Source organism: Bicyclus anynana, chromosome 19 (assembly GCF_947172395.1).
Source record: "Bicyclus anynana chromosome 19, ilBicAnyn1.1, whole genome shotgun sequence".
In the NCBI taxonomy this organism is placed as follows: domain Eukaryota; kingdom Metazoa; phylum Arthropoda; class Insecta; order Lepidoptera; family Nymphalidae; genus Bicyclus; species Bicyclus anynana.
Genome location: NC_069101.1, coordinates 13,310,617 through 13,326,388, shown reverse-complemented (window position 1 = coordinate 13,326,388; position 15,772 = coordinate 13,310,617). Strand labels below are relative to the sequence as shown.

The following is a 15,772-nucleotide window of genomic DNA, read 5'->3' as shown; positions in this document are numbered from 1 at the left end:
ATTTGATGGATGGATGGATAGAAGGATGGATGGTTGCATGGTAGAGTGGATGAATGAAAGTCGCGCTGTCGCAAATTTGGTAACTGCGTCAAGGAAATGTTTAGATAGACACCTGAATTGTTATAACTTATATTGCCGCTTGCTTTCAGCAGAATTGATATGATTGTGCAGAATTTTGGTTCGTTGGTGGATGGATGGATAGAAGGATGGATGGTTGGATGTATGGGTAGGTGAAAAAAGTCGCTGTCGTAGTTCGTAATTATAAGAAAGTCCTCTAATATTGAATTGAATTGAATTGTTAAAATATTTACTATACACGATATTCTACCGTACCGATATTGGTTGAAAATTTGAATTAGGATATAGATGAATAGATGGATAGTTGGAAGGATGACTAGTAGAATGAACGCCTCGCAACTGCAAACTTGACATCTCATCAAGAAAGGCTTTAGCGGTAAGTTGGCGGCCTTTAGCTAGGGTGATAATATTTAATTGGAGAATTTACGAGTACGTAGCACCACAAATATCCTCAAAAATCCTTTCTTTCCACTAACACAAAAAAAGAACATTTTCCTTAAAATTGCCAAAAAATGTAGTTAACAGAAATTCTAAATAATATGAGTTTTCATATTTTAACCCTCTGGCTATTCCGTAGTCAAATAAAAAATACCGGAAACTTGTTAAAAAAGCTTGAAGAATTTCAAAGGGATGTTCTCACGAACCGTTCAACAGGTACCATGAGGTTTTTGTGTGAAAACTAACAAATTAGTATTTAGTTGCCTCACAAAAAATTAACAAGTCACTGGTTAGTATGGTCCTATACAAACGACGACCTCCGTGGCGCAGTGGTATGCGCGGTGAATTTACAAGACGGAGGTTTCCTGGGTTCGATTCCCAGCTGGGCCGGTTGAGGTTTTCTTAATCGGTCTAGGTCTGGCTGGCCTTGGCTAGTTACCACCCTACCGACAAAGACGTACCGCTGATATAAACGCAACGTTCTACTACATTAGCCGTTCGAAATTCGAAAACTCGGCCGACATTATTGTATTTTACGAAATTACCCTCGTATTATGATAATACACATTTGTAATTCAATTATGCTAACATCTCATAAATAAATATATTCTAAGTGAGAAAGTTTGCTCCGACTCCATTTTGGTTATTTGTTTAACGTAATTCAATTGGAGGGTCGAGTTGCTTAGTTGCAAGGAGTTGCTTAACCAGCTAAAATTGATTAAGTTATAGTCAAGTAGCTCCAACTGTCTCCTTGGTGCAGTGGTTAGTCTATGTAGCTTTGGGTCATGGGATCCTGGGATCTAGTCCTGGGTTGGGCTATGAAATGTTTTTATTAGCTTTTATTTAGTTTCACCTGTTCCGTTGTCTGTCTGTAATTAAATCTTGTAAGTTAAATTTGATTGAGCTGAAATTTTGCATAATTCGGATGACAATGCAATATTATCATGACTTAGATCTGACGATGGAGCTGGAAGGTGGCCATAGGAACTCCGTAATTAAACGACGTAGCTCCATCGAGTTTGTGCTCGTCTAACTAGTCTGAACGAGTACTTTTATATAAGATTGTAACCAATTTTTATTTTTTTAGTTCATTTTATTAACAAACAATAAATTGTTGTTTTTACAAAGGGTTTATAATGGTAGAGTCGGTCCTGGTTATTATCATTAACATCTGAAAGTCGTCGTTAAAGAGTTCAACAGCCAAACTTTTTACCCACATAGTTATTTTGTGATGATCACTATCAGATATTAATGATAGTGATTCAGACTGACGGCTTGACATGGTCTCCAAGGCATGGGGGCGTAACGCCTTCCAAAATCCGGGCTAAGAATATTTATTCAGAATGCCTTGAAAGAAAGATAACCTCAATATTTTATAACCTAAGACTCGAACCTAGAACCATGTGATCTAAAACCACACACGCTAACCACTGTACCATCGAGACAGTTATAATTATATATCGTCCATAAATCCGTTCCACATATCTTTTATTCGAAACATCAATGGCGCCGCATCAAAAGAGTTGTTTGCTTTGTGGTTTCCATTTTCGCTTCGCCGTTTGCTTCCAATAAAAAGTATTGGCAGTTCAAATCGATTCATATTTTTCATCGCCATTGGTACGAAATATCAAATTTTACGCCGCAAATATTTCCGATCCAAAGAACGTAGTGTAAGAGCCGACCGCTGAATGATATATACCTAGTAGGTACCTACCCAGTACTTATATTTTCATGCGAAATATTGATATGTTAGATGTAAATGTTTATAATATTTGGGCATATATATATAGCTCGATATCGAATAAAAGTCGCGAAAACAAGGAACTTTATTACATTAGCTAATAAATTGTTCGACAAACTTTCTACTACTACATACGGGTATGAGAATATCTCTACATAATATTATACTCTTACATAATATTTTTTTACATTACACATTATCAACCCATATACGGCTCACTGCTGGGCTCGAGTCTCCTCTCAGAATGAGAGGGTTTAGGCCAATAGTTCATCACGCTGGCCCAATGCGGATTGGCAGACTTCACACACGCAGAAAATTAAGAAATTCGTTTTCTCACGATGTTTTTCCTTCACCGTTTGAGACACGTGATATTTAATTTCTTAAAATGCACACAACTGAAAAGTTGGAGGTACATGCCCCGGACCGGATTCGAACCCACACCCTCCGGAATCGGAGGCAGAGGTCATATCCACTGGGCTATCACGGCTCTTAGAGCTTAGATCTGCATAATAATAATTGCATGTTTTTAAATATATAAAATAAGTGATATATCACCTATTCTTTACAAGTAGATATTATTCTAAAATAAAAAAATAAGAAAAAAATATCAAGTTTTAATTTTTCCACAGAAAAAAACCATACGAAGAGAGTTGATAGTTCAGTATAAAATTCTATAACAGAGTTTAAATGAAACAGTATGAAGAGAAAAATTGAAAACCGAAACCTACTACATATGGTGGAATATTTCGATTCCCATTTTTCTTTCAAATATTAATCACATAGCAAAGTTTTTATTAATAAATCATCAACATTGAAAGTGCCGTTTCATAAAAAAATACGTCAGTTAATGTATTTTGCACAGCGGAGTTTCGACGGCTGTCTCTTTGCGAATTGCTCTCTCAATTGAAAATGTCAGTTGGTCGGCGCTGAAGCGAAGATCTGGAAGAACCAGAACGCGAAGAGCTTCACTTTCTAAGCAATTGACTCGCACCTAGAGGTCAACGTAAATGGGACTCCTATCACGAATGAATGCATCTTGAATAAACAGAGCGTGGGAAACTGGTAGTCGAATCATCGAGCAACACTCCTAGCGGAAGACTGATATCCTTTATATTTTTATACTAGAAGAGGTCATGCGGTTTTACCCGCGACATTCCCGTTCCCGTAGGAATATGGGGATAAAATATAGCCTATAGCAGCCGGGGGAAAACAGTGAAAGAATTTTTCATATCGGTTCTGTAGTTTCGGAGCCGATTCAATGCTAACAAACAAACAATTAAATCTTTCCTCTTTATGATATCAGTATTGATTTAAAAGCCCATTGGACTTTTACCTAGCGGTAGAATATGGCTGACTTGCTCAGACTATGATGATTAATGACCCTACAACTCCCAAATTAGGAACACGAAAATCAATTTCTTCATGAAAATTGTTAAAATATTTGTTACTTTTTCAGTATAATGTACCTATAATTTGCTTGCTTGCTTGCCATTATAAAGAACTCACATTTATATGGCTATCGATATTCATGCCTGTGCAAATCTGCTGCACTAGTTACAGTAAGCGATGGTCGCATAAAAATATTTCACGACCAAATGGTCCGGTACTTTGTCAAACGATTAATATTTCGTTCTTAATGGCAGCAGTGGCGATTATTCGTTTTTAAATCTAGCGAATTTTGCGGAAGAAATTACACCGTTTAGTTTTTAATTGCTTCAGCTTAAGCGGAGTTCAAATATTTCTTTTCGAGAAACGTTTGGAAAGCTAATGGCTGTTGTAACATGATTTAACGCCCGCTTAAACGAATTTTTAATCCGTTTTCGTATAGTAGTAGTAATGAGTAAAAATAACTAGCGATTCATCTTTTTACTAATTGGCTCAAGCCAAGAATGCTGGAGCAAGTGTGCTGGAATATTTAAATGATATTATGGCAAATATTCATATTTTGAGAGCCGTGATAGCCCAGTAGATAAGACCTCTGCCTCCGATTCTGGAGGGTGGGTTCGAACTCGGTCCGGGGCATGGATCTCCAACTTTTCAGTGGTGTGCATTTTAAGAAATGAAATATCACGTGTCTCAAACGGTGAAGGAAAAACATCGTGAGGAAACCTGCATACCAGAGAATTTTCTTATTCCTCTGTGTGTGTGAAGTCTGCCAATCCGCATTGGGCCAGCGAGGTGGACTATTGGCCTAACCCCTCTCATTCTGAGAGGAGACTCGAGCTCAGCTCTCGAATATCCTTCCTTCCTTTCCTTACTACAACACTATGGTGGCGGCAGATCGTTCATTTTACAGGTTGACTCGTATTAATTATTGTTTGATTTTCCTTGTTAATTTTAGTTTCCCATAAATGTTAATTTTGTTATTTTATTACTCTGTTCGTTCTTGTTTCATTATTTTATTTTACTTTGTATTCATGTATAAGTTTTAAGTTAAGACACGTCACGTAGACACGTCCGTGAACTCACAAGGTTTCACCTGAAAACCAGCGCCACAGCTCGCTGTGGCATCGTGCTGAGGTGGATACCTTTTTTGTCCACAACCAGATATTTGTGTGTTCTGTTTATTTATTTTATTTTATTACTCGTGTGTGGACAAATAAAGATATATTCTATTCTATTCTATTCTATTCTAATATGGGTCCTCGTGATTCGAAGGGTAAGCATTTCGCTTATGTAGAAGCGAAAACTGGAGTTACAAAAACCGAAATAGCTCAATTTGGAAATGAGCTCAATGTATCTGACTTGCCACAACTGCGGATGATGTCACGGGCGGTAATTAGTGAAGATGCCTTTGTGTGGTACAATCTTGTTAATTAACCACTTACTCGCGTTCTCCGTTTAGAGCATACGTACTTCAATACAATAGGCAAGGGCTCATTCACCATCTATAAATAGGACTCGTGTTACTTCAAAGTTAGAGGTGAAATAATGCTAAGAAGTGGCGTGACTATACTATTTGAGACCCGTGGCAGTACATGGGAAGGGTCTTTCACAAATTAATGACCATTTTTTTTGTTTTTTATTTATTCTTTACAAGTTAGCGCTTGACTACAATCTCACCTGATGATAAGTAAATCCACACCCCTTTCGGTTTCTATACGTCATCGCACCATCTTTATGCTACTGCTAAGAATAGAAAGAACGAACGGCCTTGGCAGCTTATGCGGAGTCGAGAAACGCAGAAATATTAACCAATAGGATTGCACAAAATCCTGGGGGAGAGGTAGCCTTACTTGGGCATTTTGCCAGCCCTGCCATCTTTACGCTACTGCTAAGAAGAGAAAGAACGAACGGCCTTGGCAGCTGATGCGGAGCCGAGAAACGCAGAACACCACTAACTTCCCTTTTGTGCGTTGAGAATTCCCGTGTACCTTTTATTGATGATTTCTTCGAAGGAAAAGTTATTGAATTTGAAGAAAAAAATGTGGTTTTCGTAGGCCAACCTAAAAAGGTAGTTGGTACGTTTATACCTACGTAGTTAAGTACGTATGTACCTACGTGATGTAGTTAAGTACAAAATGGCATTAAGCAAGCTGGTAACAAAAAAATCCAGAACCTTTTCCGCAGTTCTTTGTGAAATCAGTCCAAATGCGATTCGTTCGGCGGCAAAAAAGCTAATCACCACCCCATGTGCTACCAAACAAATCTTTCCTATCTTCAATTCGGTCGAACAAACTCTTATAACCTCAGCAATAGAGTTGCTTTTCTAGTAACTGTGATAACTAATAAAATGGTAACATGTGATACTCCACAAAGTTTTCCTTCACCAAATACGGTCTGAAAAAGCTTTAAGTTGTTATTAATAAAGACGCTTTTACTGTAACCGAGTGAATAAATAGAGTTGGTGAAATTGGTAAACCGAGATTTTTTTTACAGGAATCTTTAATGTTTCTAATACAGCTCTATGGGTGTTAGACATAAGGTCGATTATTGTGCAGCAAATGTTATCTCTGTTTGATAGTACTTATTGGGTAGTTGTTTTACTGAAAATGTTTACGTTAGGCATAAATGTTTTGTATGTGTCGACAGCTCGATACCTATTCCATATCGAAGGTATGTGTGTTCTTTGATATTTTCTGGAAATTTTAATAAAAATATTACATTTGTATTTAGTTTAGATTTACCCATATTATCAATACAAATAAATAAAATTGGTGTCTGTCTGTGATGTCAAGATAACTGTGTTTTCTCAAGTATTTGTAGTCATTTACACGACAGCAAAACTGGACGGAGCTTTTTAAAAAATGTTGTCTAAATGTCTTTCTGTTTTTCTGGGCTAATCTCTGGAACGGCTGAACCAATATAAACGAAACTCACTGGTAGATAGAGGAGATTATTAAGCAACGTATATGCTACTTTTTATCCTGGAAAAACTCGTGGTTCCCGTGGGATTTATGAAAAACTGAACTTTACGCTGACGAAGTTGCGGGCGTCCGCTATTAAAGATGTGATTGTGATGTTTTAGCTGAATCTAATGAACCAATTTCGAAAAATTCTTTTACCAATACAAAGTTACATCTTCACCGAGTAACAAAGGCTAAATAGTAATATATGAAATTGTTGTTTTGTAATGCTTTGATTTAACCGATTTAAAAAATTCTTTAGCCAATGAACAGCTACATTATTAGCGAGTAACATGGCTATATTTATGAGTTCGGGAAGTACGCTAGAGAAACGATCGTCTGCTATTTCTAAAATGAAAACACTCCGTCTTTTAACTACCTACTAATGACATAAAAACTTAATTTCTTCATTCATCTCCCAAATGAATAAGCCATTAGAGAAACAAGGTGAATTTTCTATAATTTACACGAAATTCAAATGAATTCACCGTCCCGACGCGACGTTCAGTTACAATTCATTACGATTCCGTGCCCTTTGTATCTACGTGCTTAGGAAATTTAATTAACTCCGAACTGAATACGAACACCTAGCAATGCCGCTTTAACTATTAAAACTGAATGTTATAACTGAATCCTTAATAGCTACGTCGTAACTAATTTGATAGTTCTAGGGATCGATTTCCGCTTGTTGTGTTGCCATATTCATAGTGTTCATCATCGTCATTATCAACCCATATTCGGCTCACTGCTGAGCTCAAGTCTCGTCTCAGAATGAGAGGGGTTAGGCCAATAGTCCACCACGCTGGCCCAATGCGGATTGCCAGACTTCACACACGCAGAGAATTAAGAAAATTCTCTGGTATGCAGGTTTCCTCGAGATGTTTACCTTCACCGTTTGAAACACGTGATATTTAATTTCTTAAAATGCACACAACTGAAAAGTTGGCGGTGCCCCCGACCGCATTTGAACCCACATCCTCCGGAATCGGAGGCAGAGGTCATATCCGTGACGCCCTCCGTGGCGCAGTGGTATGCGCGGTGGATTTACTAAACGGAGGTCCTGAGTTCGATCCCCGGCTGGGCAGATTGAGATTTTCTTAATTTGTCCAGGTCTGGCTGGTGGAAGGATTCGGCCGTGGCTAGTTACCACCCTACAGGCAAAGACTTACCGGCAAACGATTTAGCGTTTACGTGTAGAAACCGAAAGAGGTGTGGATTTTCATCCTCCTCCTAACAAGTTAACCCGCTTCCATCTTAGACTGCATCATCACTTACCATCAGGTGAGATTGTAGTCAAGGGCTAACTTGTAAAGAATAAATAAAAAATCCACTGGGCTATACTGTTATAACTGAAGTAATAACAGAATTCAAAGGGAGAAGTTTATTTAACAGTTCCTTTGAACACCATAATCGTTTCAAGTCTCAAGTAGGGAAGCAAAATAAAATCGTTTAGCGAGCGTTTTGGATTTTCAAAAGCAGCTTAGTCCCTCTACATAATTGGCCGCCCGTCTTACAAAACTACATTGGAAGTACGTTCACTAAAAGACTTTTAATCTCAGTGCCAGCGTTCAGGCTATTATGCTTAAAGCTGAGGCAGTTTAGAGCTTTTATAGCTTAAATTTCGTTCATAATTTTACTTAATTATTATTAAAACAATTTTTTAAATCCCTTTAGTAATACATCAGCGCCCGCGACTTTATTAATCGCTGCTTAAAAACTAAAGGGCCACAAATCGAAATTTTCCAAAATCACTTTTATTTCAAAAATGGGGTTTAATTGCCTATTATTTTAATATAACGCGAAGACACTCGTCAAAATCGGCTTAGAAATCAGAAAGTTACGCTTCCGCCCTTTTAGCATTTTCACACTTTGGCAACTAAGTTCTGAGCAAAACAGCCACCTTTTTAGTTACGCCCCAAAAGTCGGTTCAAACGCTCGTCACTTTTTAACTAAAGGGCCACATCGCAAAATTGTGATTGAATTTTATGAGCTTTATTTCAAGATGCAGCCGTTTCGCATATAAAAGACGAGTACAAGGCCTCATAAGAAGGCTCAGAGTCACACAGCGGGCGATGGAACGAGCTACGTTAGGAGTATCTCTGCGTGATCGAATCAGAAATGAGGAGATCCGCAGAAGAACCAAAGTCACAGACATAGCTCAACGAGTTGCGAAGCTGAAGTGGCAATGGGCGGGGCACATAGTTCGAAGAGCCGATGGACGTTGGGGTCCCAAAGTGCTGGAATGGCGACCCCGCACTAGTAAGCGCAGTGTTGGCCGACCCCCCACCAGGTGGACTGACGACATCAAGCGAGTCGCAGGTATTCGCTGGATGCAGGTGGCTCAGTATCGTGATGTTTGGAAGTTCCTACAAAAGACCTATGTCCTGCAGTGGACGTCCATCGGCTGATATGATGATGATGATGATGATGAATGATAATAACCGGGACTCTTAATAAAGGAGGTACCAAAATCTCTATACAGATTTATCTATAGTACTTATAGATCAAATACTAAGTACTAGCAGCCTGGGTACTAAACACACTTAATCCGTAACTTGGAGCAGAAATCACGAAATTCTCGATTTGCGGCATGAGCGACCTCATTCAAGCAATAGGTACTTCTTAAGTTCTAAGTAACAGCATTTGCTTAAATTCAATCAAAAAAGCGGACACCCGCGATTTTGTCTTTCTTGGAGCTCCTTAATCCGGCCCTGTCGAAAAATTAGTTCTTAGCGAATGTCTACTTACTATGAACAACCTCCCTGCCAAATTTCGTTACGTCAAGCAATTTTCGAGATTTCGTGGTGACCTTTCGCTTTTATATATTATGTAATTCATGCTTCTTATTCAATCGAAATAAGAAGAATGAATTACTATGCAGAAATGTATAATGATTGGTAACAACTAGTCTAATTTCATAATATACCTACTCTACAATTTTGCATCTGAATGTTGTAGTCTGATTCGTCGGTTTTCCGTGGATAGCAGCTAATCAAATTATCTAAGTACTACTTAATCATAATAATAACTATTTCAAATGTGTTAGTAAGGAGTACTTAATAACATCAATTAATTAACAGAGACATAGATAGAATCGTAATGTTTTACAACGTGAGAACGTTGTAAAATATTACGATTCATCGAAAAAAAGCGTCGTGTTTTAAAAACGATGTCGTGTGAACATATACTTGGGAATGCATTTTTGCGATGCAAGAACCAGCTCACTAAGGGCCCCGCATGGGTTCGAAACTAGTCGGGCATACTCCGACGTAATATCACGTGAGTTTTAGCCGTGTTTCATAATCAATTAATATGAATAACACTCACGATAGTTTAAATTCTAAAATATTGCATTTGTTGTAATAGAACGCTTTTTTAACGTCCGTTAAAAAAGCTCTCGTGCGAATGAGGGCTTATTGTCGCTTGTAGGTCTATGCGGACACAAGATCTCGCCTGAAAAGCTGCGGCAAAGCTGGCTTCGTGCTGAGGCCTTCTTTGCCCACAACGCAATTTTTTTATAGCTTTGTTATTTCTAAAATTGTATGTGGGTAAATAAACTATTACTCTACTTTATTTTATTCTACATATATCAAGGACCTTTTTTTCTCTGTTGTAAAGTACTAATTTTACCTTATGTGACTAATTAGTGATTTAACTATAACCTAAACTTTTATTATTACTAAGATGCGCTGGACTGACCAAGTAAAAACCGCTCTCCATGGATCGCTCCACGAATGTTCTAGGAGAGCCACACTGCGGGAGGAATGGCGACGGATAGTGAGGCTTGCCACCGCGCCCAAATGACGACCACGACCACTCTGTCAAGAGTGTAACGACGAAGAAGAAGAAGATAATGTCCAATAACTTAATCTTAGTCTTTCAGTAACTATTACGTCTTTAGGTCACTTTGTTCACGTGATTTTCTATGTAGCACTTAACACTACACTATCACTAGTCACTAAACACTAACTCAAATGGTTTGGTTCGTTTAAGTCTTATCACTGTATAGTAACGTTGAGTAGCTAGATTGCCTCGATGTTTACGTGATAGGCCTATATGATCGGTTATATTTATAGAGCCAAACGAAGTAAAGGACTAACTATACCTTTTACCCTCAATATCAATATTTTCGGAACCGCTCAACGCTGAATACCCATTAACTTCATATATTACAACCCACACCATGTTTGAGGCGTCTCGCCGCGGGATGTTGTTTTAGGACGTGCAGAAAAAACCATTATTCCTGTTGCCAGAATCACTTAAGCCAAAAACAACTTGAGATTATGTTAAGAACTTTTTTGGGCCACACATGTCTTTCTTCTGAGAAGATAGTTAAAGTACAGAGTGAAATTTCAATGTCTACATTATTTTATATCTTTACAACTTCTTAGGGAAGCAAAATATTTTATCATATTTTTTTTTTACTTTAAAATTATTACGTGTCTATTATTTAGGTATTTTTTATTCTACGCTATTGAACCTATCATTATCATCATCATTAACAATCCATATTCGGTTCACTGTTGAGCACGAGTCTCCTCTCAGAATGAGAGGGTTAGGCTAATAATTCAACGCGCTGGCCCAATGAATGTGGAATAGCAGACTCACACACGTAGAGAATTAAGAAAATTCTCATGTATGCAGGTTTTCTATATTATATATATATATATATATATATATATATATATATATATATATATATATATATATATTATATTTACTTACTTCACCGTTTCACCGTTTGAGACACGTGATATTAAATTTCTTAAAATGCTCGTATCTTAAAAATAGGAGGTTTATGTTCCGGACCAGATTCAAATCTACGCCCTCCAAATCGGATGCAGAGGTCCAATCCACTGGGCTTTCACGGGATTACTCAACTACGTATAGATTCAGAATTGATGCTACTTAATCTTAGATTCAAACTTAGTACTTACTAAGTTCGTTAGTAATACCCAGGGAGTTGTACTCTGAAGCTGTATCAGATCTATGTAAGTCTGAAATGCTATGGGATTTCAATTTCGATATCTTACATTACAAATATGAATTTACGTCATTATTGACCAAAGTCAGGTAAATTACGACACTCTATCCTTGAAAAGCATTTATTAACTGATTTCAAAAAAAGGAGGTTTCTCAATTCGACCGTATATATCCATCGGTTTCGGATATTTTTTTGCTCAAATACTTATATGTACATATTTTAAATTTTGAACATGTTTATAAAATTCCATTTAGAATACAAAACATTATTAAACATTACAGAAAAAGCCAACCTTCCCTGTGTGACGTTTGAGTGTCCAAGCAACCGGTGGGAAGGGCTCCATAGTGAGGAACGTTATAATTCACGCCATCTCAAGAACTGAAGGTCCTTCTGTATATGATCCTTGATCCATAAGTCAAACCATAATTTTTGGAGTTGGTCGAAGCTTTTAAGCCCATTGACTAAAACGACTATCGGAACTGTAATGGTTAATCCATTCCACATGGCGTTAATCTTTTGAGCAAGCTTTGTGACATTATATCATCATCATCATTGTCAGCCGATGGACGTCCACTGCTGGACATAGGCCTCTTGCATGGACTTCCAATCACAACGGTCTCGAGCCGCCAGCATCCAGCGGTTCCATGCAACCCGCTAGATGTCTTCGGTCCACCTAGTGGGGGGTCGACCAACATTGCGCTATCCGGTACGGGGTCGCCATTCCAGCACCTTGGGACCCCAACGTCCATCGGCTCTTCGAACTATGTAGCCTGCCCACTGCCACTTCGGCTTCGCGACTCGCTGAGCTATATCAGTGACTTTAGTTCGTCTGCGGATCTCCTCATTTCTGATTCGATCACGCAGAGAAACCCCAAGCATAGCTCGCTTTTTGATTAATAAGAACATCTGATAATAATCGTTGCAAGAGCAAACATTATCACCCATCAAAGTACACAACTCGCGTGGTGGGTCTACACTTCATTTATCTTATATGGAGGGACACCGTGTCGGTCACATAAAAAGTCCATTGCCTATTGAACCATGTATCAATCTGCCAAATGAACTTCAAAGTGCATTGTAGCGACACACAATATCCGCAAAGTTTAGCGGTGAACCGATGAGTTACACTTTAATGAGTGCTCCACTTCGGTTAAGTGGACTTTTTGCTGACCGACTTTATTTTAATTTATAACGAATTTTGCATTCAGATACTCTGTTGCTCCAGAAAAAAGTGGATCATCGAGAGCGAGGAAATATCGAGATTTATAGTGGTAAGTTTTTTTTAAATAAGCTTTGATTAAATTGATCATTTTACTTCGTTAAGTTAAATTGGTATAAAAATAACGTATAATATGAAAAACTTTTTATAGTCATAATTGATGCTCTTAGTAAGTATGTAAGTGCGATTAGATAACCCATGATATGTGGAAAACCATTGTCTGTATGTCAGAACACTTTGTAGTGCACGCAACGAACACGTCTTACAAAGCGCCGGTATCCATCTACCTCATGTGTACTAAGCCCACCAATGGAACAGCCTGTTGGATTTAAGCTCCATATTCCCTCCTCCTGTAGTACGAGGTACAGACCTTCAGAGGTAGTTTCAATTTTATCTAATGACCAGCGGACGCCCGCGACTCCGTCCGCGTGGAATTTAGTTTTTCACAAATCCCTCGGGAACCATGGATTTTTCCGGGATGAAAAGTAGTCTATGTGTTAATCCAGGCTATAATATATCTTAATACCAAATTTCAGCTAATTCGGTTCAGTAGTTGAGGCGTGAAACATTCATATCATCAAAATCATCAGTTTTCGCAAATCTAGGGAAACCATAGATTTTTTCGTGATAAAAAGTAGCCTATGTGTTAATCCAGAGTAAAATCTATTCCCATTCCAAATTACAGCTAAATCACTTCAGTAGTAGCGGCGTTATAGAGTAACAAACATCCAAACATACATTCAAACTTTCGCGTTTATAATATTAGTAGGATTAAATGTTCAGCTAAAACTGGAGATCTGTAGCCCGCTTAAGAGTGAGCCCAGCCCCGGCAGACGCTTCGAAAACTAGAAAATGTATGGAGATGACAGATCTTGGTCACGTGACCTATCGAGAGCAAATGTCATTCCCATACATTTTTCTAGTTTTCGAAGCGTTTGCGATGGTAGAAAGAGAATCGACGTGACACTTGGCTACAGGTGCTGGCCGTAGAGGGCCGTTAAATTACGCTGATTGATAATGGTTATGATCATAGATATCATACATCTTTCTGAATACTGAGGTACGTCTTATTATATAACAGCATAATCTATGTAAGACAAAATATTAATTTGTGCAAACGAAAAGGAGTTCTAAACCCACGTCTTACTAGACACGGGCATAAGTTAGTTATTTCTGCATTTCGTCTCCAAAGAGTAAAAAAATCTTTTGTAGGTTTGGGTGTACTCTTCTATAACAAGATCCCCAAGACGGTGATGGACCTGCCAATGCATAACTTTAAGCAATGTGTTAAAAAACATTTGCTTAGTCGAGGTTACTACACCATTAATGAGTTCCTTAATGACAAAGTTGCTTGGAGGCCATTGGATCAGCTTCCACCTTCACACAGGAAGTAAAACTATAAGAAATTGTAATGTTGTCATAAATTGTAATGTATTATTGTATGATTTTTTTAAAAAAAAGAACAACTGTTGAGTTTCTTGCCGGTTTCTTCTCAGCAGAATCTGCCTTCCGAACCGGTGGTAGAATCTTTACAAATAGTTAACTGACGTATCAAAAGTGCTTGTATACTGAGCCTACTTGAAATAATTTTTTTTTTTTTTTTACTTTTATTAATTGTGAATAATAAAAATAATCTCATAATCAAATTTCACATTTTTTTTAACCGTAACATTTGACATTACTTCACGCTATCACATACTTGACTGTACAAGAAATGTTTTTAGTTTAGCAATAACTTTAACTTAAGTAGATGTGAAACTGGACAGCATGTCCTTTTATACAGCATAAAGAAACACAGAAATTAGTTATTCCAGAGTTTTCAAAGCGATAAATAGATAGTTGATAATAATGATCAAATAATGAACGTCATCTATACTTCTATAGTAATATTATAAAGAGAAAAACTTTGTTTGTATGTTTGTTTGTTTGTTTGTTTGTTTGTTTGTAATGAATAGGCTCAAAAACTACTGGACCGATTTTAAAAATTCTTTCACCATTCGAAAGCTACATTATCTACAAGTAACATAGGCTAAATTTTATTTTGGAAAAAAATAGGGTTCCGTAAGATATTTAGGTATTTCGGACACAAGGTGTAAAAAACCAACCAGAAAAGTAGGGTAGGGGTAGGTAGGAGTAGGGTAGGGGTAGGGGTAGGATAGGGGTAGTTAAAAGTTTACATCAAGTTTCACGCGGACGAAGTCGCGGGCGTCGGCTAGTAAATATATAAAGGAGGCTAGTTAAATGTAATTCTCTTTCCCGTTTATAGAGTTTAAATGAGTAATTGCAACACTACAATTGGCTGCTGTAATGGCGTGTTATACAGAGTTTGATTTTAATCCGAATACTCATTAGGTAATTATTGCTTTTCCAGTATTACTTTTTTGTCAAGACGACAAGGAGACGACGACGACGACAAAGACGACAAAGACGACCATGATAATAAATAGTAATAACAGTGCTTACCTCAAGGAAGGTGTCGGACACAAATCTCTGCACTAGTGACGTCTTCCCGCACTGCGTGTCTCCCACCAGCACCACTTTGATCTCCTCCTCCGTGGGAGTGCCGGCGCCGCCCTCCGAACACTTCTTGCCGGACCACATGGCACTCGCTTCAATCTGTAACAAGTAATCTGTAGTTAGAAACACAGATTAAACAATAATAGGCAGATATAGCGGACGGAACATGACAGTGTCGTAGCCGCTCCAAATACATAATTCAAAAACGAATTCTCGAGTCATTTTGACACGAAGCGTCGCATCAGTAATTTTCAATATTATTCAAGAAAAATAGCGTCTTATGTTTTTAAATATTTTAAAAACTGTTACAAAAACTAAGATGGAGTATTTTTTGTTGGTAATTATTAATTATTATTGGTTGGTAATTATATTAATTTACGTAATTGTTGTTAGTGTTATTGTTTTAAATACAAAATATGATTAAATTTGTATATACGGATGCCAAGGAG

At 37.7% G+C, this 15,772-nt stretch overlaps 1 protein-coding gene across 2 annotated transcripts in view; it reads right to left on the bottom strand.

Annotated features, from left to right (window-relative positions):
- The window catches only part of LOC112055216 (rho-related GTP-binding protein RhoN-like), a 145,148-nt gene that overhangs the window by 21,758 nt on the left and 107,618 nt on the right, over positions 1-15,772 (bottom strand). For both annotated transcript variants that reach the window (XM_052887250.1, XM_052887249.1), the window contains exon 2: positions 15,270-15,422. In XM_052887250.1, the coding sequence (XP_052743210.1) occupies positions 15,270-15,407 (138 nt within the window). In that variant the 5' untranslated portion in view covers positions 15,408-15,422. The remainder of the gene's footprint in view (positions 1-15,269; positions 15,423-15,772) is intronic.